Source organism: Neovison vison, chromosome 4 (assembly GCF_020171115.1).
Source record: "Neovison vison isolate M4711 chromosome 4, ASM_NN_V1, whole genome shotgun sequence".
Taxonomy (NCBI): domain Eukaryota; kingdom Metazoa; phylum Chordata; class Mammalia; order Carnivora; family Mustelidae; genus Neogale; species Neogale vison.
Window position 1 is genome coordinate 16,899,990 of NC_058094.1, and position 20,713 is coordinate 16,920,702.

Consider the following 20,713-nt stretch of genomic DNA (forward strand, 5'->3'; position numbering starts at 1 on the left):
CACAAGATCCGAATTCCAAGTACCCCGACTGAGGTACAAAGTACCAGAAGAATTCAGAGAGGAAGGACTGAGTTCATGCTTCTGAAAAGGAAGCATGTGGGATAAGACACAAGCCCACAACACACGCTTCCTGAATCTGTATAAATGAGGGCTCCTGTGGAATCTGGAAGCCAGGGATTGTGGCTTAAAAGCCAGAGACCAAGACTTACTACCTAAGCCTGTTGGGTGCTGTCAAGAGGTTTCTTGAAAAAAATACTGAAGGTTAGGCAGGTTTCCTTTCTGAAGAGAACTGAAGAAGGGCTCTGTGTTCCCTGGGGTCCCAGGGCCTGAGCCTTGCTGTCGTTCTCAAAAATTAACCAAAGATCAGTGAACCCCAGGTCCTTTCAACAAACTCTGTGATGATCAATTTTGAGTTGACTTGGCTAACCCACGGAACCCATTGTTAGGTCAAACACCAATGCGCAGACATCACTGTGAAGGTAGTTTCCAGCTATGATTAACATTTAAATCAGCAGACCTTGAGTAGAACAGATTAGTCTCCAGAAAGGGGGTGGGCCTTAGCCAATTGTTGAAGAACTTTAGAAGAGGCTGATGTCCGCCCCCCCAAAGAAGGAATTCTTCCTCCAGACGGTCTCCAGACTGCACAAGACTGAAACATCAGCTCTTCTCTGGGTGTCCAGTCTGCCGGTCTTCCTTACAAAATTTGTTTTAAAGATTGTATTTATGGGGCACCTGGGTGGCCCAGTGGGTTAAAGTTTCTGCCTTCGGCTCAGACCATGATCTCAGGGTCCTGGGATTGAGCCCCACATTGGGCTCTCCGCTCAGCGGAGAGCCTTCTTCCCCCCTTCTCTCTCTGCCTGCCTCTCCGCCTACTTGTGATCTCTGTGTGTCAAGTAAATAAATAAAATCTTTAAAAACAATAAAAATAAATATTTTATTTATTTACTTGAGAGAGAGAGAGAGCAAGATAGAGAGAGAAAGCACGGGCAGGGGGGCAGAGGGAGAGGGAGAAGCAATCCCCAATGAGCAGGAAGTCTGACGCGGGGCTCGATCCCAGGACCTCGAGATCATGACCTGACTTGAAGGCAAACGCTTAACCAGCTGAGCCACCCAGGAGCCCCCAGCTTTCCTTACAAATTACAGACTTGCCAGCTCCACACCTGTGAGATAGATAGACATATCTATATTCCTTAAAGATAGACAAAGATTAAAAATTCACAGATTTTAAGGAATAAAATATATCTATACACATATACAGAGAGAAAGAGAGAGATTGCGTATATCTATATGGAGATGGGGGAAAGACAGAGCAAGAAAGAGAGATACATCTGACTGGTTCTCTTTCTCTGGGGAACCCTAACTAGTACAAGCTCCTAGAAAGAGAACAAGAGCAAGGCAAGTCTGCAGGAAGGCTTCAGAGGGCAGGAAGGAAAGAGAGAAAACCCAGAGGGACAGCAGAATCTAGTGGCTATAAGGGGCTGTCTGCCAACTACCACATCCTGAGAAATCATATTTGGCAGATGCTAGAAAGTGCAACGAAATAGTCACTCTTACCCCACATAAAACTGAGTGGCTCCCCTTTCTCTGTACTTTTTAAACCGGCATTCATTGTTTTAATTATATTTAGTTTTTTTCTTTTGTGTGTGTGAAAGAAACGTGAGCCTTCCTACACCGCTAGCAGTCAAAGTCAGCTATTTTTTCCTTCAAGTTTTTATTTAAATTCCAGTTAGTTAATACACGGTGTAATATTAGTTTTAGTGCACAATATAGTCATTCAGCATCTGCATACAACACCCGAGGTGCTCGTCCCAATGAGTGCCCTCCTTAATCCCCACCACCTAGTCCCCCCATCCCCTTTCCCACCTCCCCTCTGGCCACCATCAGTCGGTTCTCTGGAGTTAAGAGTCTGTTTCTTAGTTTGCCTCTCTCTCTCTCTCTCTCTCTCCCTCTCTTGCTTTTCCCCCTTTGCTTGTTTGTTCTATTTCTTAAATTCCACATATGAGTGAAATCATATGGTATTTGTCTTTCTCTGACTTATTTCATTTAGCATAATACTCTCTAGCTCCGTCCATGTCATTATAAATGCTAAGGCTTCATTCTTCTTCTTCTTTATTCATCAGTCAGTGGACACTTGGGCTCTTTCCCTAATTTGGCTTTTGTAGATACTGTTGTTGTGAACACCAGGGCACATGCATCCCTCTGAATTAGTGTTTTCATGTTCTTTGGGTAAATAGCTACTAGTGCGATTGCTGGGTCATATGGTAGTTCTCTTTTTAACTTTTTGAGGAACCTCCATACTGTATTCCACAGTGGCCGCACCAGTTTGCTTTCTCACCAATAACGCACAGGGGCTCCACTTTCTCCACATCCTTGCCAGCACCTGTTTTTCTTGTGTTATTGATTTTAGCCGTTCTGACAGGTGTGAGGAGATAGTTTTGTCTTAATTTCAAAATTATTCCAGGAAGCCCCTACTTCCTTCAGAGAGGCAGCCTAGCTCGGTCGGTGATCCAGAGCAAAGACTCTGAAGCGGGGGTTCAAACTCTGTCCTGCCTGTTCCTTGCTGTATCCGGCAGACTGCTCACCTTCGACGGGCCTCAGTCCTCTTATCTGTCAGGTGGGATTTGTGGTTAGAGCAGTGCTTAACGCGTAGTGGGTTTTATATAACCATTTGTTATTATTATTCACTAAGGTCACTTTCCATTTTCTGTTTCTGCTTTACGTGCTCTAGACAGAAAAACCATGGAGCCTTCGCTGTCCGTAAAGAGAAGCATAATTACCACAACTGTAGCCTTTCTTTATTGTTCAAACCAATGGTCTCCAATCATCCCATGAGTAAGCATTTTTCGCATAAACCCAATATACGTGTATTTGTTTTATTTTTTTTTAAGATTTTATTTATTTATTTGACAGACAGAGATCACAAATAGGCAGAGAGGCAGGCAGAGAGAGAGGAGGAAGTAGGCTCCCTAGCGAGCAGAGAGCCTGATGCGGGGCTTGATCCCAGGACCCTGAGATCATGACCTGAGCCAAAGGCAGAGGCTTAACCCGCTGACCCACCCAAGTGCCCCATGTGTATTTATTAAGTACAGGCAGCGATGCCGGATGGCTCAGTGGGTTGAGCGTCCAACTCTTGGTTTCAGCTCAGGTCATGATCTCACGGATCGTGGACTGAGCTTCATGTTGGGCCCTGCATTCAGCAGGGAGTCTGTTTGAGATTCTCTGCCTCTGCCCCCCTGCCCATCCCCTCCCTCTCACACTTGCTCTCTTCCTCTCTCTCTCTCTCAAATAAATAAATAAATAAAATCTTAAAAAAAGGGGGGGGGGCGCCTGGGTGGCTCAGTGGTTTAAGCCTCTGCCTTCAGCTCAGGTCATGATCTCAGGGTCCTGGGATCGAGCCCCACATCGGGCTCTCTGCTCAGCAGGGAGCCTGCTTCCTCCTCTCTCTCTGCCTGCCTCTCTGCCTACTTGTGATCTCTCTCTATCAAATAAATAAATAAATAATCTATTAAAAAATCATTTAAAAAAAAAGTATAGGCAGGCGCTATTATCATTAATATTTCAAAACATAATGAACACTTAGGAGGACAGTCAACATTACTAATGATGGAAATAAACTTGTACTTCAAATAGTTGTGATCGTTTTGAATTTTCGAGTCAATTTTGGGTTGGTTTTCATTAGCTTGTCACTGTAGCAGATACTGTAGCCTGTGAGGAGGCCCTCCCAGGAAGAGCCAAGAGCCGTGCTAGGGCTGACACTTTCTTATTCCTTTATGCGCAACTTAGTATCTTAATTCTGCTCTGTCTTTGCAAGAACCTTCTTAAAGCATCTGTGCATTTTGTGAGATTTCATTTAAAACTAGATACTATAATCCATAAATCCGCATGGCCAGGCAGACAGAAGTTGCAGTATGTTACAATATACCAAAAACAAAAGACTGACTCAGGGTACCACTGGCCTCCGCTTCGCATTGGGGTCAAAGTGCCTTGGGTACTGACTGACATGACACCTGATGTCTGACAGGTGGACAGAGAGGGCCATTAGCAATCTGGATATTAAATATTTGGAAACCTTCTGTGCTGGTTGTTCTCTGTTTGTCCCCAAAGATCCATGCCCAGCTCGGTGCCCTGGAGGGTTGATCGAAAAGTGCTGGATCCACATTGGATTGGTGGGAGGTGTGGCTTGGTGTGTGGTTGAGTTTGCCCAATGGGAGGTGCTAGCAGAGACCAAAGAGCAGAGAAAGAGAGAATTTGGGGGTCTTTCTTGCCCACTCCCTCCTGGCTAGCCACTTGTCTCTGACGGGACTGTTTACTTCCTCCATATAAACCCTCCCCATGGCTCCAGCTACCCTGGGCCTCCTCTCCAAGCCTGGGAGAAGCAATGCTCCTTGTGGCTCAGCTCTGGGGGCCTTTGTGTCCCCTTACCCTGCCCACACATCTCCAAGCAGTCCCTTCATTAATGTCCCTTCACTGGAATTACGTAAGGAGATTATTTCCCATCAGAAACCATGGAAAATTGCTTTATTTCTTTCTCTTCAATAAAGCAGTCAATGGCAATTTTCATTTTTTCCTTCCAGGACCCCACTTCGGAGACCACTGGTTTTATTTGAAAGATTGATCTATTTATTTTAGTGGGGAAGGGACAGAGGGAGAAGGACAGAGAGAATCTCCAGCAGATTCCCCATCAAGTATGGAGCCAGACTCTGGGCCCGGTCCCAGGACTCTGAGATCACAACCAGAGCCCAAACCAAGAGTCAGATGCTCAACTGACTGAGCCACCCATGTGTCCCTGAGACCACTAGTTTCTTTCTTTCTTTCTTTTTCTTTTTTAAGACTTTATTTATTTATTTATTTGACAGTGAGAGAGCAAGAGAGAAAGCAACCATCAGCAGGGGGGATGGGCAGAGGGAAAAGGAGAAGCAGACTCCCCTGCCAAGCAGGGAGCCCAATGTGGGGCTCGAACCCAGGGCCCTGGGATCACAACCTGAGCCAAAAGCAGATGCTTAACCAACTGAGCCAAACAGGTGCTCCAGGACCAACAGTTTAAACAGTTATTTTGAACAGTCAGCCAAACTATTTTCCTGATCAGTATGAATATAAGCCTGAGAGTTCCCATTGCTTGAGTCAATAAACACCTGCTCAAAAGGGGAGGGCTCCCAGAATAAGCCCGGGGTAGACAGACACTCAGCAGCCCTGGCCTCTACTCAGGGGTCTGTCCCACCAGGCTGTTGACAAGACAGGATAAATATAGATATAACTATAAATAAATATAAATATAAATTTAAATATATAAATAAAAATATAAATATAATTTTAAATATATAAATAAATATATAAATATGAATTTAAAGATATAAATAAAAATATAAATATAAATTTAAATTTTGGCTTTCTGACTCAGTTTCCTTATCTATAACATGAAGGTATGTTGGATCAGCTAGTCTCTAGGTCCTATTTAGCTTAAATATCCTCTTGTAATTTTAGGAAGTCATACAGTAGCTCAAGGAAACTATGTTATTTGGTATTTTTGTTTTCTTTTATGCTTTTCTTCTTCAACACCATCACTACCCTCCTCTCCAAAACAAGCACATACTCATACACACCCTCCAATGGTTAGAATGTTGCTTGAGTGAATATCCTTTAAATTGTATAAACTCCTCAGTAGGTGTGTCTGGGTGGCACAGCCAGTTAAGTGTTGACTCTTGGCTTCTTGGCGCAGGTCCTGATCTCAGGGTCATGAGATCAAGCCCCACATCGGGGCTTGACATTCTCTCCCTCCCCCTCTGCCCTTCCCCCGCCTCATGCTCTCTCTCTCTCTCTCTCTCAAATAAAATGAATAAATCCAATCTTTAAAACAAATAAACTCATAAGTAGTAAGAAATCCCAGACGTAGTATCAATATTAAATTGAATCCTTGCTTTCAAATACATTATTCTTTTTTAATTGTCAGAGCAACCCTGTAAGGTATATGCTAGCACCAACCCACTTCACAGATGCAGAAACTGAGGAGGTTCAGAAAAACGAAATCATCTGTCTTAGACCACACAGCGCAGGGTGCTGGAGCTGTCTTGTGAGAGCTGACTTGCACGGGTTTGTCTCTTCCCAACTCCACGTTCAGTGGCATGTCGGTAATTTAATATTGGCCTTAGTGAGAATATTCACACCACGGAAATCAGAAGGAGCTACAGATCCGACCTGCTGCTGCTTCTCCTCCCCCTCCTCCCCCTCCTCCCCCTCCTCCCCCTCCTCCCACTTCTCCTTCCTCCTTCCCTTCCCCTTTGTCCTCTCCCTCCTTTACCCCCTCTGTCTCCTCCCCCTCCTCCTCTCCCTCCCTCCTTCCCCTCCTCTTCTTCCTCCTCTTCCTCCTCAGCCTCCTCCTTCTTCAGAGTTGTTTCTTCAACATTTACCATCATACTCCGGCCACATACTTTCAAAACCACCGAGCTATGGTTTAAGCTCAAATCTGTCTCACCCTAAACCCAGTGTGGTTTTTATGACACCAGAACCATCCTCCCTGCACAGCACCTAATACAGTGCCTCGGGAAAAGCCGTCGTGAAATGCATATTTCCTGCACCAGACACCCCGAGGTCTCCTGGATACATTTTCTTTAGCCTTGCCATTCCAATGGGCTTGCTATTAGATGAAGACTTGCCGACAAATATCTGAAAGAATTCTTGGCTTGTGCTAACAGCCCTGCCACCGGGAGATGGAACAGATTAGACACAGAGCACTGCTTTGTTTCCATTCCCTCATATATGTGAGCACAAGACTCTCCTCTCCTAGTTAGCACTGTCCCCCTTTCCAGGTCTGGCTTCACAACCAGGAAATGCCTTGACATGAATATGATTTTAACTTGAGACAAAACAAAGAAGGAGAGAAACCTTGAATTTGGGCAAACCTGAAACCATGAACTACACAGACTTAAAGATGTTAAAACTGACAGAGACCAGAAGAGGTGATCTGGTCCAGCTTCTATCAACTTCCTCTAAGCATATGGCTCACCCCTGTCCCCCATTTCACTGAGACAACTGAGACCTAGGAATGTATGGTATCTGCCCCCAAAATGATACTCTGTAACTTGATAATTACTATAACAGGATGCTGAGTGGGGTTTCTCTGGTCCCAGAACTTTGCTTTTGTTTTTTCCTAGTCAATCGATTTTAACTAGTTTTTAACTAGTTTCAACTAGTCTCACTAACATGGGTCACCTCATTTCCCAGCTCTGGGGACAGATGTGCCTTTCAAGTATTTCTAACATGGGCCATATTTCTTAGCTCAAAAAAAAAAATTATCTGTGTATATAATTTGGAAAAACTTCCAATGACTCATTGCCAAAGACCTACATACAATTCACAAAGTCATAGCTTCAGGTATGAGGAGGAAAGAGAAAGATACACATTAAATTTTATGGCCTGTTGCACAGGATCACTTAGGAAATAAAGTGTCTCCTAAGTTATTTCTGGAAGATTTCTTTAAGTTTAGAAACGTCCTCCCCAGTTTGGTTGTGGTTTCTGCTCCAGGTTTATCCAGATATAACTGACATATAACATTGTTCAACTTTAAGATGCATGACTTGATGACCTGACCACAGGTATACTTGACATGATGACCACAATAAGGCTACTTAACATTTCTATCAACTCATATAATTACCATTTCTGAGTTTGTGTGTGTGGTGAGAATATTTACGATCTCTAAGATTCTCTAAGATTGTAAGATAGAGAATCTCTAAGATTCTCTGAGCAACTGTCAAATATTGAATATACAGCACCGTTAACCACAGTCACCATACTATGTCTTAGGTCTCCAAAACTTACTCAGCTTATGACTGGACATTTGTACCCTCTGATGAACATCTCCCCATCTTAGCCCATAGCTCTGGCAACCAGTATTCTAGTCTCTGTTTCTAGGAGTTCAGCTTTCTTAGATTCCATGTATCAGTGAGATCAAACAGTATCTGTCCTTGTCTGCCTGACTTATTTTATTTCATGTAATGCCCTTAAGTTTCACCCATATTATCACCAATGACAGGATCTCCTTTTTCATGGCTGAGTAACATTCCACCATGTGTCCGTACACACCCATACACACCACATTTTCTTCATCCATTCATCCCCCAATGGACATTGAGGTTGCGTCCACGCCTTGGCTACTGTGAACAGTGCTGCTCTGAGGTCCCAGAACTTTGGCTAAAACCCAATGCAGAAGACAAGTGGTACTGAGTATCCTGACACGCTAAGTGCAACGGGGGTGCCGACCACCTCACTGCAGGGCTTATGGAAAGGCTAGAATCAACCGTCCAGAATCAATATAAAGAAGGAGAAAGAGAGAGGAGTTCAGCCAGGAGGGGAGAGAAGTGTTCACAGAAAGAGATTATCCCCTCCCTTAAGTCACAGCGGGGACTCCAGGAGACTCACTCATAAAGCCCAGGGGTTCCAGCCATCTGGAATACTGGTGTTTCATTCCCCTATGGTTGGCTGCTTAGGCAATGGGCTTGCAAATGGTGCCTGGGGCTAAGGAAAAGAGCCCTGGAGAGGACAAGGGCCTGGGAGACAGAGGGGCAGCAAGGCAGCCTGTGTTGTGCGCAGGGGCATGCAAGGGTGTGCGAGGTTTCCTTGGGTATGCCTTCTTGGATGCCAAGAAGGTAACTAGGCTTGAGCCATCTTTCCTGCATCTCCTTAAGAGGGGGCCCCTCAGGTAAGTGCCCCAGCAGCCAATGACAGCCGTGAGGACTGAAGCAAGGTCATGGGGAAGAGGTTTTGCTGGAGCCACATCTCCCTGCAGGGAAATGTGTGGGGAGACCCCCAGAGGGGACTTGGAAGGACTTGCTCCCACAGCCCACGGGACAGCCAGCTTTAGAACCTGCCCCCAAGGGAACTGACCACAAACCAGTTAGCTAGACAAGCAGCCACAACCCACGGAGAGAGGATGGAAACCTCCTCTTAAACTCAGTAAAGAAGAGCCTCTGCCTCCTCCCATTCCCGCCCTCCCACTCCCACCCTTCACCTAAGCCCCAGAAAGGGGGACAGCCACAAGGAAACCAGGCAGCCCCCGGAGCCCTGGTGGGGCAGAGAGGAGAGCTCAGATCTGAGGGAGATGCTGTAAAATTAACCAGGCTGAGGCTCGCACACTGGAATGAGATTGTTAATAACTGGCGGGAGCTAGAAGGTTGCAGGACTTGGCCTGAAGGTCACCCAGGGGGCCGTTCCCATGAAACCTCGGAAAGAGCCATATAATATCATCGGGAGCCAATACTGGAAAAATTTTTTAAAATCTTTTCATGGTGATACCATGAACTGAGATTTCCCATTCAGCCAGATGCAATTTACTCAACATTATTTACCTACTGGGTGCCTATTAAGTGGAAAAGGGCAACTGGAGTCATTGTATTTAGGAGCCCACACATTTAACGGAGAGACTCAGACATAGGAACCAACAATTTTAATGTTCCACAATCAGGTATCCATGAAGTTCAGCAGAGACACACTAATACATATTAAAGAGACTTTTCTGCTTCAATTTCCTCACGTATAAGATGGGAATGACAAGCGCACCTATCTCATAGGATGGCTGGTTGAATCAAACGAGCTATTGCATGTAGAACAGTGCTTGGGGCAGGAAACTGAACACTTGTTAGTGTTCGATATTGTTACAATTATTGTTTTATGTTAAATAGCTAGGCACTGTTCCAAGCACACTAAATGCTTGATTATCTCAACAATTTGATGAAATAGATACTATTCTTTATTCCCATTTTACGGAGGAGAGAACAGAGGCACAGGAAGGATAAGCAGCTTGCCCGACGACATACAGTGGAACTGGGATTCAAATCGAGGCTGCCTAAATCCAGGGCCTGCACTCACGGCTCAGGGGTCTAGAGGGGCCAGTTTTGCTGGGTACTTCCAGGAACACAAAGGCTAAAGTGTTTTTTTTCCAAAACAGCGACCAATAAAATGTCCTAAAATAACTTGCGACAGAGAGGTCTGGCTCTGCGTGAACTTTCTAAAAAACGTTCGCATGAATTCTTCAATCCTATTTCAGATTAGAAAAGGCAGAAATCCACTTGAGGGGGGGGTCCTGGGTGTGCAGATACAAGTCCCCTCGCTGTATGACTGGGGCCCACCCTGGCGTGTCGATCCTTCAAGCCTGCATCGGGCTCTCCTTGCAGAAAGCTGCGCCCCGCCCCTCAGCCAGGTGCCTTGTTTGAGTTGGATGCCGTGCCCTCCAAAGGGGAATTTCAGGTCCTCGAAGTATAGCCTGGGAAACCGATGTTTGCTCTCCGTGTTTATATAACCATCCCAGCTCCAAAACAAGGGATGCTGGCCCCCTGTAATTACAGGCTTGGTAGGCCTGTCACTGGGGAGAGAAAACAAGGATAATAGCTCCATCTGCCTGTGGAATCCAAGCTCTCTCTAGAAGCCCAAGAAAGCTCCCGGAAAAGGATGCAGGAGGCCCTCCCCTAGCACCACCATTCAAAACATCCATTTTTATTAAATAAACAGAATCTGACTGCTTCTAAACTGGGCATGACTGTGGCCTTGCAAATGACATCATCACGTCTGGGCAGCATTTTGTTAAACTGAGAGCTCCTTTAAGTTCCCAACCACACAACCCACCTCCCAACATGTCCTTTAATCCAGAACAGCAGGAGTGGAACTTGGGAAGCATAAAAAAGACACCCTCCTTCATCCATACCATGCATCAGGATTCTAGATATCAAAATCTTGCTTGTCTTTTACACACCAATAAATTGGGAGCTGGTGTCCAGCATCCCCATGCGGGGTTGGTGACCCCGATCTTTGATTCTAGTGCATTTCATCCAATCCAAGATGAACATCCTTCTCATTCTTAATATCTTTGGATTCAAGCTGCATCTTATAACCCCTGGCATCTCAGATTCAATGAAGCCCAGACTCATGACTGAAACTCATGTGCCTCATCAATTCTACTCTTTAATTCGTCCCTGATGGTTCCCCTCCTTCTCCACTGCCTCCCCCAAGTAGAGCTGTCAACACCACTTGCCCGGAAGTCTGCAGGAGGCACCTAACATGCCCCCTCTCCAGCCTGAACCCCTCCAACACAACCATCTTACTGCTTCTAGAACATGCATCTAATCATATCTAATTGTTGGGTCTGGAGAATAGGTAAATGATTCTTTTCACTGTTTGGTTTTTTGTTGTTGGGTTTGTTGTTGTTGTTGTTGTTGTTTCCTATATTTGGCAGGTATCTTGGTCTCAGGCTGCTGTAACAAAATCCCCTAGACTGGGACCTTATACAATAGAAATGCATTTTTCCACAGTTCTGGCGGCCGGGAAGTCCAAGATCAAGGCCTGGCCGCCTCCGGTTTCTGGTGAGAGCTCTCTTCCGGACTTGCAGACAGCCGTCTTCTCACTGTGGCCTCACAGGGCAGATACCTGACCTCATCTCATCTGAATTTCCTCCTATCTCCAAATGCAGTCACAGGCGGTGCCTGGGTGACTCAGTGGGTTAAAGCCTCTGCCTTCGGTTCAGGTCATGATCTCAGGGTCCTGGGATGGAGTCCTCCTAGGGCTGTCTGCTCAGCAGAGAGTCTGCTTCCCCCTCTCTCTCTGTCTGCCTCTCTGCCTACTTGTGATTGTTCGCTCTGTGTCAAATAAATAAATAAAATCTTAAGAAACAAAACAAAACAAAAAACAAATGCAGTCACAGTGGGGATTAAGGCATTAACATACGAATTTCAAGGGGACACAATTCAGTCCACAGCAGAAGGTTTGAAAATATACATAACAGGGGCGCCTGGGTGGCTCAGTGGGTTAAGCCTCTGCCTTCAGCTCAGGTCATGATCTCAGGGTCCTGGGATCAAGCCCCGTATCAGGCTCTCTGCTCAGCAGGGAGCCTGCTTCCCCTTCTCTCTCTGCCTGCCTCTCTGCCTACTTGTGATCTCTGTCTGTCAAATAAATAAAATCTTTAAAAAAAAAAAAAGAAAAGAAAGAAAATATACATAACAGGGATGGCTCCGTCAGTTTGAACATCTGAGTCTTAATCTCAGGGTCCTGACTTCAAGCTCCATGTTGGGCTCTAAGCTGGACATGGAGCCTACTTTAAAAATAAAAAAAAAAAAAGAAAAAAAGAAAAGAAAAGGAAAATATACATAATAAAATGTGTAACAAATCAGTGAGGATACCCCAGACTATTAACAAAGGCTACCTCGCTGGTGGGGGCGGGGAGCTGATTTGGGTGGACACAGAGGAGAGCCATGAAAGGGGACTTTCACTCTTTAACTGTAAAATTACTCTGGGTTGTTTGAAAGTTTGGCAAGAGTTGCTTTTGTCATTTTTATAATAATCTTTTAAATCACTTCAAGGTTGAGTGCTGTGAAGTATGTAAGCCTGACGATTCACAGACCTGTACCCCTGGGGCTAATACTACATTATATGTTAATAAAAAATAAATAAAAAATCACTGGTCCAACCCTGAAGTTCACTGTCATGGCAAACACAAAGCCCTTGGCCCCCCAAAGCCTCATTAAGAGCTTCATCCACCCTCTGTTCCAGCAACTCTAAGCCACTCGTGGATCCTGGAACTAGCCACCGGCTTCACGCCTCTGTTGCGTGCACTGTTCTTGCTGTCTGGAATGCCCTTCCCTGCCTTCTAAACTCCTTCTCTCCCTACTAGGCCCAGCTCAAATGTCACCGGTTCCTCAGAGAACCCTCTGAACATCGCCTCCCAATTCCTGAGGGCCTATGCTCATGGTCCCACCACACCGATGTCACCGTATTATAATTACTTGTCTGCAGAGCCCTCCCTCCCAACAAATTAAAGCCCTGAAAATCCCTATTAGAATCCCTTCATCTTTGTGTCGGTAGAGCCTGATCCAGCCGCTGCCCCCTCTTGGTGGTTCATCACATACATTCAATGTGACCATCACTAATGAAATGGATTTTCTGTTCACAAAACTGTTTGGTGAATTTAATTCCAATCGCAATCCAGCCGACTGGAAGTAGGACTGAGTAAGCTTTTGAAGAAGGTAATTTTTTTTTTTTAAAGATTTTATTTATTTATTTGACAGAAAGAGATCACAAGCAGGCAGAGAGGCAGGCAGAGAGAGAGGAGGAAGCAGGCTCCCCGCTGAGCAGAGAGCCCGATGCGGGCCTCGATCCCAGGACCCTGAGATCACGACCCGAGCCGAAGGCAGCGGCTCAACCCACTGAGCCACCCAGGCGCCCTTGAAGAAGGTAATTTTAAACTAAAAGAAGAAAAAAGAAGTCTGCTTCCACACAATATATAACTAAACCTGTAGTCGTTTTGCCTAAGAAAATAGTCTAGAACTCAGGCACCTGTTGCTCATAATACTCTCTGGGGCACTTTTTTAAAAAAAGATTTATTTACTTATTGAAGGGGATGGGGGCAGGGGGAGAGAATTTCCAAGCAGACACCTGCTGAGCGCAGAACCAACACAGAGCTCGATCCCGCTACCCATGAGATCAGGATCTGAGTCGGGTGCTTAACCCAAGGGCCTCTCTGGGGGCACATTTTTTTTTTTTAATTTTTTAATTTTTTTTAAGATTTTATTTATTTTTTTGACAGACAGAAATCACAAGTAGGCAGAGAGTCAAGGAGAGAGAGAGAGAGGAGGAAGCAGGCTCCCCGCCGAGCAGAGAGCCCAATGCGGAACTCGATCCCAGGACCCTGAGATCATGACTTGAGCTGAAGGCAGAGGCTTAACCCACTGAGCCACCCAGGCGCCCCTGGGGGCACATTTTAAAAAGAAAACAGATTCACGGTTCTCACTGAATGAGAATTTCATTGAATGAGAATCTCCAAGGACAGAATCCCCAAATCTATAAAATCTTAAAACATCCCTGAGAATGCTGGTATAGTCAGTCCAAGGACTGACCCAAGTCAGTCCAAGTTTTGGGACCCCAGTTTTAGGGAAACAGGAAAAAGTTTAAGTCAATTCATTCATGATACTGTGATGTCAACCTGTGTTTTGGTCTTACATTTACAGTAAATTATGAGTTAACTTTAACAAATCATTTGCTTTGAGAACTTGCTGCCTCACCCTGAGGCGTGAATTAGACATTAGAAACAGGAGCCCTGACGTCATATATCTGCACATAAAAATACGAGAAAAACCCAAAGAAGTTAGAGAGAAGTCTCTGCGACAGAGAACTCACAAAAGAAAAGGCCCAGATAAGTGAGGGAACCACTTCAAGCTTCCTACTTTAGCATAAGCTCCAGATAAGGGGCAAACCACTCCACCGACAGGGGCCTGGATATTTTCCATGTGCTGCTCTGGATCTGCTCTCCACCCTTCTCCATCCTCTTTGGCGCCTGAGAGGCTGACCCATGGGAACTGCTTCTGTGGGTCCCCTGCCTGTAGCTCTGGTTCGATGAGGCCAATGGCAGAAAGACAGAGCAGGGCGGTGAGACGGGGTGAGGGAGAGCACTTATTCCCGCTGGCACCTCCCTGCCAGGCCGTAGCGGCTCTCAGTAGACCCTGTCCTGTGGCTTTCTCCCTGGGTCTGGTCATGCCCTCCCTTTCCTCACTCCTTTAGGCTTAGGGGCTGCAAAGTTTTCCTATCACGGCTATAATTACCTACCACCAACCTAGTGGCTTAAAGCAATACACTTATGGTATAGTTTTGTAAATCAGGAGTTTAAAATGGGTTGGCAGGGTTGTGTTCCTTCTGGAAGCCTCAGGGGAGAATCCCTCCCTTTGCCTTTTCCAGGGTCTAGGGGCTGCCCACGTTCCTTGGCTCTTGGCCCCCTCCGACCTCTGCTTCCATCATTCTATGGTCTCTGACCATCCAGCCTCCGTCTTGTAAGGACTGCTTGATTCCAGCCACCAGTCTTTGGTCCAGTCCATCTCAACAGAATATCTATCCTGTCTCGTTAACAGCAGCAAATCAGATCACGTCACTCATTTATTTAGGACCCCTTGGTGGGTTTCCATGACACGCCAAATAAAGCCCAGTTTCTTACTAAGAGCGGATAAGACCCTCCACGGTCTGCTCCTGCCTATCCTCCTGGTCCCATCCATGCCCTCCTCCCTGTTAGGCTCCAGCCTTGCCCATCCTCTTTGAGCGCTTCCAACTTGTCAAGCTCTTTCTTTCCTCAAAGCCTTTGTCTGTACTGTTGCCCTTCCTCGGTTCTTATCATCAGGTCTTAAATGCCACCTACTCAAGGAAGCCTTCCTTTCCGACTCCACGCAAAGTAGGATCTGACCTCCCCTTTCCTGCCTCACTTCCATTATTCTCGATCTCAACCCTCTGATTATTTCCTTGGTGACACTTACTACAATTTGTAATGATTCCATTTGTTTCTTTGAGTTTTAATGGATTCCCTACTAGATTGTAAATTCCACGAGCAGAAGGCTTATGTCTTATCTAATATGCTCTCCCTACAGCCACTGAGTCTGAGGAAGCGGGCCCATAATGTCGTATTTGCTGGATGTGGTATGCGGCCATTTCTTAGACTCTAGGAGGCAATGGGTAATCAGGCCAAGACTACAGACTTTATGGCAGTGTGGGCCAGTTCCCTTCGCTTGTTTACCAACCCTCCAACCTGACCAGCGGTCACCATCACTGTGTCTCCAGCCCCACTACAACACTGCATGTCCTACAGGCACTGCGTGGAAATCCTCGCCGCCACTATTCGATCCACTAGCTACCTAAGAACACTGAGTGTGTCTTACATCGAGAGATGAGCGGCATCACCTACTTAATTCTGAAGAACAGCATTATGTCCCTTATATGTGCAAACAACAGCAGGAATTCATTAGGATCCTTACTCTGGGCCGGGAACAGTGATACGTCTGTTACAGGCATCACCTCGTTAACGTTCACAAGAGCCCCATGATGCTACAGCATTCCGACAAAGTACATAGGCTCTAGAATCATACTGATGTGGGTTCAAGTGCCCACTCCGCTACTCTTGTGAAGTTCCTTAACATCTCTGGGCTTCCATTTCTTCATGGGTGAAATGGGGGTAACGGTCGTTACCACATTTTAGCGTCGTCGAGAGGAGTCAAGGAGATCGAGTCTGTGATGTGCTTTGCTCGGTGTGTGGCACACAGAAGGCGCTCCGTAAGGGCCAGATGCTGCTGCTACTTCTTGGCTTGCTCGGCCTGTGGCATCCAACTCTGCATCCAGCCCAGGGAGAGAACGAATGATCCAGGCTGAGCTCCTGCCCTTTGGCTGCACACAATCAGAGACAGCTGCAAGCGCATACTTAGAATCTAGGAGAAGACTGTGAATGTGCTCCTCCAAGTGGCTGCATTCATTTTATGGTGCAAAGCACAGTAAACCCATGTTCTCATTTCCTCTTTCCCCGAAATAGCTATCTCTGCTCCCTGAAGAGGCCCTGAATTATTCTAGTCCTTTGAATGCCCTGAAATTCTCAGGAGAGAAGGAATGTTGTTTTGTTTTTGTTTTTTTTAAAGCAGGCACAGCTTGGAGCTAGAAGACAAAAGGTTAAATTCTCTTAAGCTACGACAATGTAATTCATTTCCTGTTTTTCTCAACTGTCTAGACACAGATCTCATAAGCATTAGCCATGAATCCCACCATCACGTTAAAAATAGAAGGTTTAAATATGAAATGCTGTGGTGGAGGAAAGATTGTAGGTTTCTACCTTCATCCACAAAATGACTACTTTGAGGGCGCCTGGGTGGCTCAGTGGGTTGGGCCGCTGCCTTCGGCTCAGGTCATGATCTCAGGGTCCTGGGATCGAGTCCCGCATGGGGCTCTCTGCTCAGCGGGGAGCCTCTCTCTCTCTCTCTCTCTCTCTCTCTGCCTGCCTCTCCATCTACTTGTGATCTCTGTCAAAAAATAAATAAAATCTTAAAAAAAAAAAAAATGACTACTTTGAAACGGGACTTCTTGTCTTTGGTGTCAGCTTACCCCTAAATTCTGTGATGCCGTATTTCGACGGCAGGAGTACAGAACACCGCTTTTTTCTACAGAATATATCTGCTCCTCAATAAAGTGAATGCCATTTTCCCTCTAGGTTTGAAAAGTCATTTGAAAATGAACTTACGGCAGCTTCTCTTAACAAGGAATATGGTCACACTGAAATTTCCAGGTTATGGCAGAGACCAATATTTTGTCCCAAATCAATTTGTGCAACAGAAAAGCCATACATATTTTTTTAAAGATTTTATTTATTTATTTGACAGACAGAGATCACAAGTAGGCAGAGAGGCAGGCAGAGAGAGAGGAGGAAGCAGGCTCCCCGCTGAGCAGAGAGCCCGATGTGGGGCTCGATCCCACGACCCTGGGATCATGACCTGAGCCGAAGGCAAAGGCTTTAACCCACTGAGACACCCAGGTGCTCCAAGCCATACATATTTGACATGCTAACCTTTTCTTCTTCTTATCTCTTCCCCCTTCATAAAGTTGTCTGACAAATGTTTTGTTCTGAAAATACATTTTTTTTCTGGAAAATGCATTTTAAAAAAAAAATACTCCTGTAATAATCCCTGGGCAGCGTTACACAAGTGTGGGGAATCTACCATGACAAGTCTCCCAGATTTATTAGACTAAAAGCCCTTTTATCATAAGCCTTTAACACCTCCCCAAACAGTATGCCATGGAATAGTTTAGGAAACATGCATTGGACACCTCTGTGATTCTTTCTGGTTTCAGAATTACATAAGGTTAGGCCTCTTCCCTGACCGTCTCAGCTATCTGAATTATAACATAAAACTGGAAGTTAATAGTACTATTGACTCTGCAATGCTGTGATGGGCCTATTGTCCTCTTTATCACTGGGAGGCAGATACAAGCCTGCTTTATAGGCACTCGTGCATTTACTTGAGAAGGATCGTATTCATCATGGCTTTAACGTTGGAACAGACACATGTTTAAATGTAGATGTGTGTGTGTTAGTATACATACAAGTAAGTCCCAGCTCTGTCCACTAAAAGGACCAAGAAGCAGCGAGCACACCCGCTACCAAGATCTTGGTTTCAAAATTGATACTCTGATAAAAGGAACGAACGTTTTTCCAAAGGAAAGTTTGATCGCAAGGCTGGGGCAAGGAAAATAGAAGATGAGCTGAGGGGGAAAAGGGAAGTGCCAAAAAGTAAGAGGTACTCATGAATGACGGAGCACATTGAAAGGATACAGGACCCAACGTAATTAAGTTCCTAATGGGCAAAGCAGGGACAATTTGAGCAACAAAATAAATAATGATAGTATGAAACCGTAACCCAAAAAATAAAATAAATATGCATAAGCCCATCCTAATATAAATATGTTAATGAGGGAGAAGGAACAACTCTTCCTGACAGAGAAATTACAATTAATAAATGTAGACAGCAGGAAGGACATAGAAAATCACCAATAAGCTAATAAGACAGTAATATCTTCCCATCCCCCACGCTCAACAGCCAACCATCTCAACCATTTTCGTCCACTGAAATTAAGATAAACTAACTCCAAAGTATCCGTGAATGAGCAAATAACGAAAGCACAAAGGTAGGGGCAGAGAGGGGCAGGCAGATGGGAAGAAGGAAGACATTTTGGTTAGTTAATGGTTAAGAATACGCATGTACCCTCAGCTCTACAACTTTCTAACAGTGACCTGGGTAACTTCACCTTTCTGACTCTTTCCCCTCCACTGAAAAAAATGAGTTTTAATTGTGTAGTGTGTTGAAGAGTGTACGCCCCCCAATTCACATCCACTCACAACTTTAGAATGTGACCTTGTTGAGAAACAGGGTCCCTGCAGACGTTAATAAATTATAAAGTCATACTGGTTTACGGAGGGCCCTAACTCCAACGACTGGTGTCCTAATACAAAGACAGGACACACAGAGAAACGGAGACAAGGCCGTGTGAAAACAGAGAAAGAGATCCTAGTGATCCAACAGCAAGCCAAGGGAAAGAACCAAGGATCATCAGGAACCACCAACAGCTAGAAAGAGGCAAGGAAGGATTTTTCCCTGGAGTCTTCAGAGGAAAGATGGCCCTTGATTTCAGACATCCAGCTTCCAGAACTGTGAGAGAATAACTTCTGTGGCTTTAAGCCATTGCGTTTGTGTGATCGTTTGCTCTGGCAGCCCTAGGAAAGTCACAGAGTAAGCAATACAGAAGGCAAGGATATAAAGGGGCTAGCAGAGGGCAATTAATCATCTTTGAGCCACATCACAGCTCTGTTTCAGTCAGGAGGGAGGAGGAGGAAGGTCAGGCTTGATTACACTGTTTCTCAGCTTTAGATATTTTAGCTCTAGTAGGCACCCTCCCTGCCTTTTCTCTACCCACAACTACTCTGAGTCACTGCCCAGCTACCAGAAACTCTCAAATTCTGGAAAACAGCCTCCGCCGCTATCCATTCCAGGCGTGGGAGTGGGGTAAGACCCTGATCAAACAATAACACTACAGAGCAGTGCATACAGATTCGAACTGATCCTTCTATCTCATCAGCTAAAAAAACGGTCTCTGGCTATGAAGTCCCTGTTATGGAACTGTGCTCCCCAAAAAGATAGGTTGAAGCCCTAATCTCTCCAGTACCTCAGAACATGACCTTATCTGGAATTAGGGTCATTGCAGATATGATTAGCTAATTTACAATGGGATCACACCAGAGTACGGTGGCCCCTTAACCCTATGAACAGTGTCCTTATACAAAGAAGAGACAGAAACACACAGAGAGAGGAAAATGATGTGACTGTGGAGACAGAGACTGGACTGATACATCTACAAGCCAAGGAATGTAAACACCAGAACCCAGAAAAGGCAAGAAAGGATTCCTTCCCACCAGTTTCAGAGAGCATGGCCCGATGATATGCTGATTTCAGAATTCTCCCTTCCAGAACTGCGAGAATACATTTTTATCTTTAAGATGTATTTGTTTATTTTAGAAAGAGACAGGGCGCCTGGTGGCTCAGTGGGTTAAAGCCTCTGCTTTTGGCTCAGGTTATGATCCCAGGGTCCTGGGATCGAGCCCCGCATTGGGCTCTCTGCTCAGCAGGGAGCCTGCTTCCCCGTGCCTCCCGCCCCCCGCCTCTCCGCCTACTCGTGATCTCTGTCTGTCAAATAAATCTTAAAAAAAAAAAATTAAATTTAAAAAAAGAAAAGAGAGAGAGAGTGCACAAGCCAGGGAGTGAGGGGTTGCTGAGTTAGAGGGAGAGAGAGAGAGAGAATCTTAAGCAGACCCTCCACTGGGCACAGAGCCTGATGCAGGGCTCGACACAGCACTTGAACCCAGGACCCTGAGATCATGACATGAACTGAAATCAAGTGGCAGTCATTTAACTGACTGAGCCATGGAGGCACCTCTGTTGTTTTGAGCCAGTTTGTGGGGCTTTGTTTTGCAGGCCTGGGAAACATAGATAATTGCTTTAACGAAGATAAGTTTTGACAGGTGGTGTCCCTGCTCTCCAAAAGTTTACCTTATGATATATGCGGATACCATCAGCCTAGGTACCCTTGCAAGTGTCTGTGGTGATTATTCTCTATTTACACATACCCTTCTCCATTTTCTACCCTTCTCTGCGGTCTGCAGGGCTGACTCCCAAGGACTGCGGTATCCAGGGTCCCTTGTCCTTAGTTTCTGGTTGGGTTTGGCCAATGAGAGACAACAACTAGGACTTTGAGGGTAGAAGACAAAAGGTTAGAGATTTTTGCTCTCTCCCTGTCTCAGTGTTCTGGCAAGGTCTTCATCGCTCTACCACTACAGTTCCCGTTGGGCACCGCTACCCACTCTCCCCAGACATCTTCAGCTCTCCCT

The 20,713-nt window shown here is 45.5% G+C and overlaps 1 protein-coding gene across 2 annotated transcripts in view; it reads right to left on the minus strand.

The window, feature by feature from the left end:
* Window positions 1–20,713, minus strand: part of NTAQ1 (N-terminal glutamine amidase 1) — a 130,255-nt gene that overhangs the window by 68,432 nt on the left and 41,110 nt on the right. Inside the window, exon 6 of one of the 2 annotated variants that reach the window (XM_044244996.1) lies at window positions 9,624–10,354. The exons of the other annotated variant lie outside the window; for it this stretch is intronic. Within the exon in view, the coding sequence (XP_044100931.1) occupies window positions 10,332–10,354 (23 nt within the window). The 3' untranslated portion in view covers window positions 9,624–10,331. Of the gene's footprint in view, window positions 1–9,623; window positions 10,355–20,713 lie in introns of those variants that run through there. 2 annotated transcript variants of the gene reach the window in all.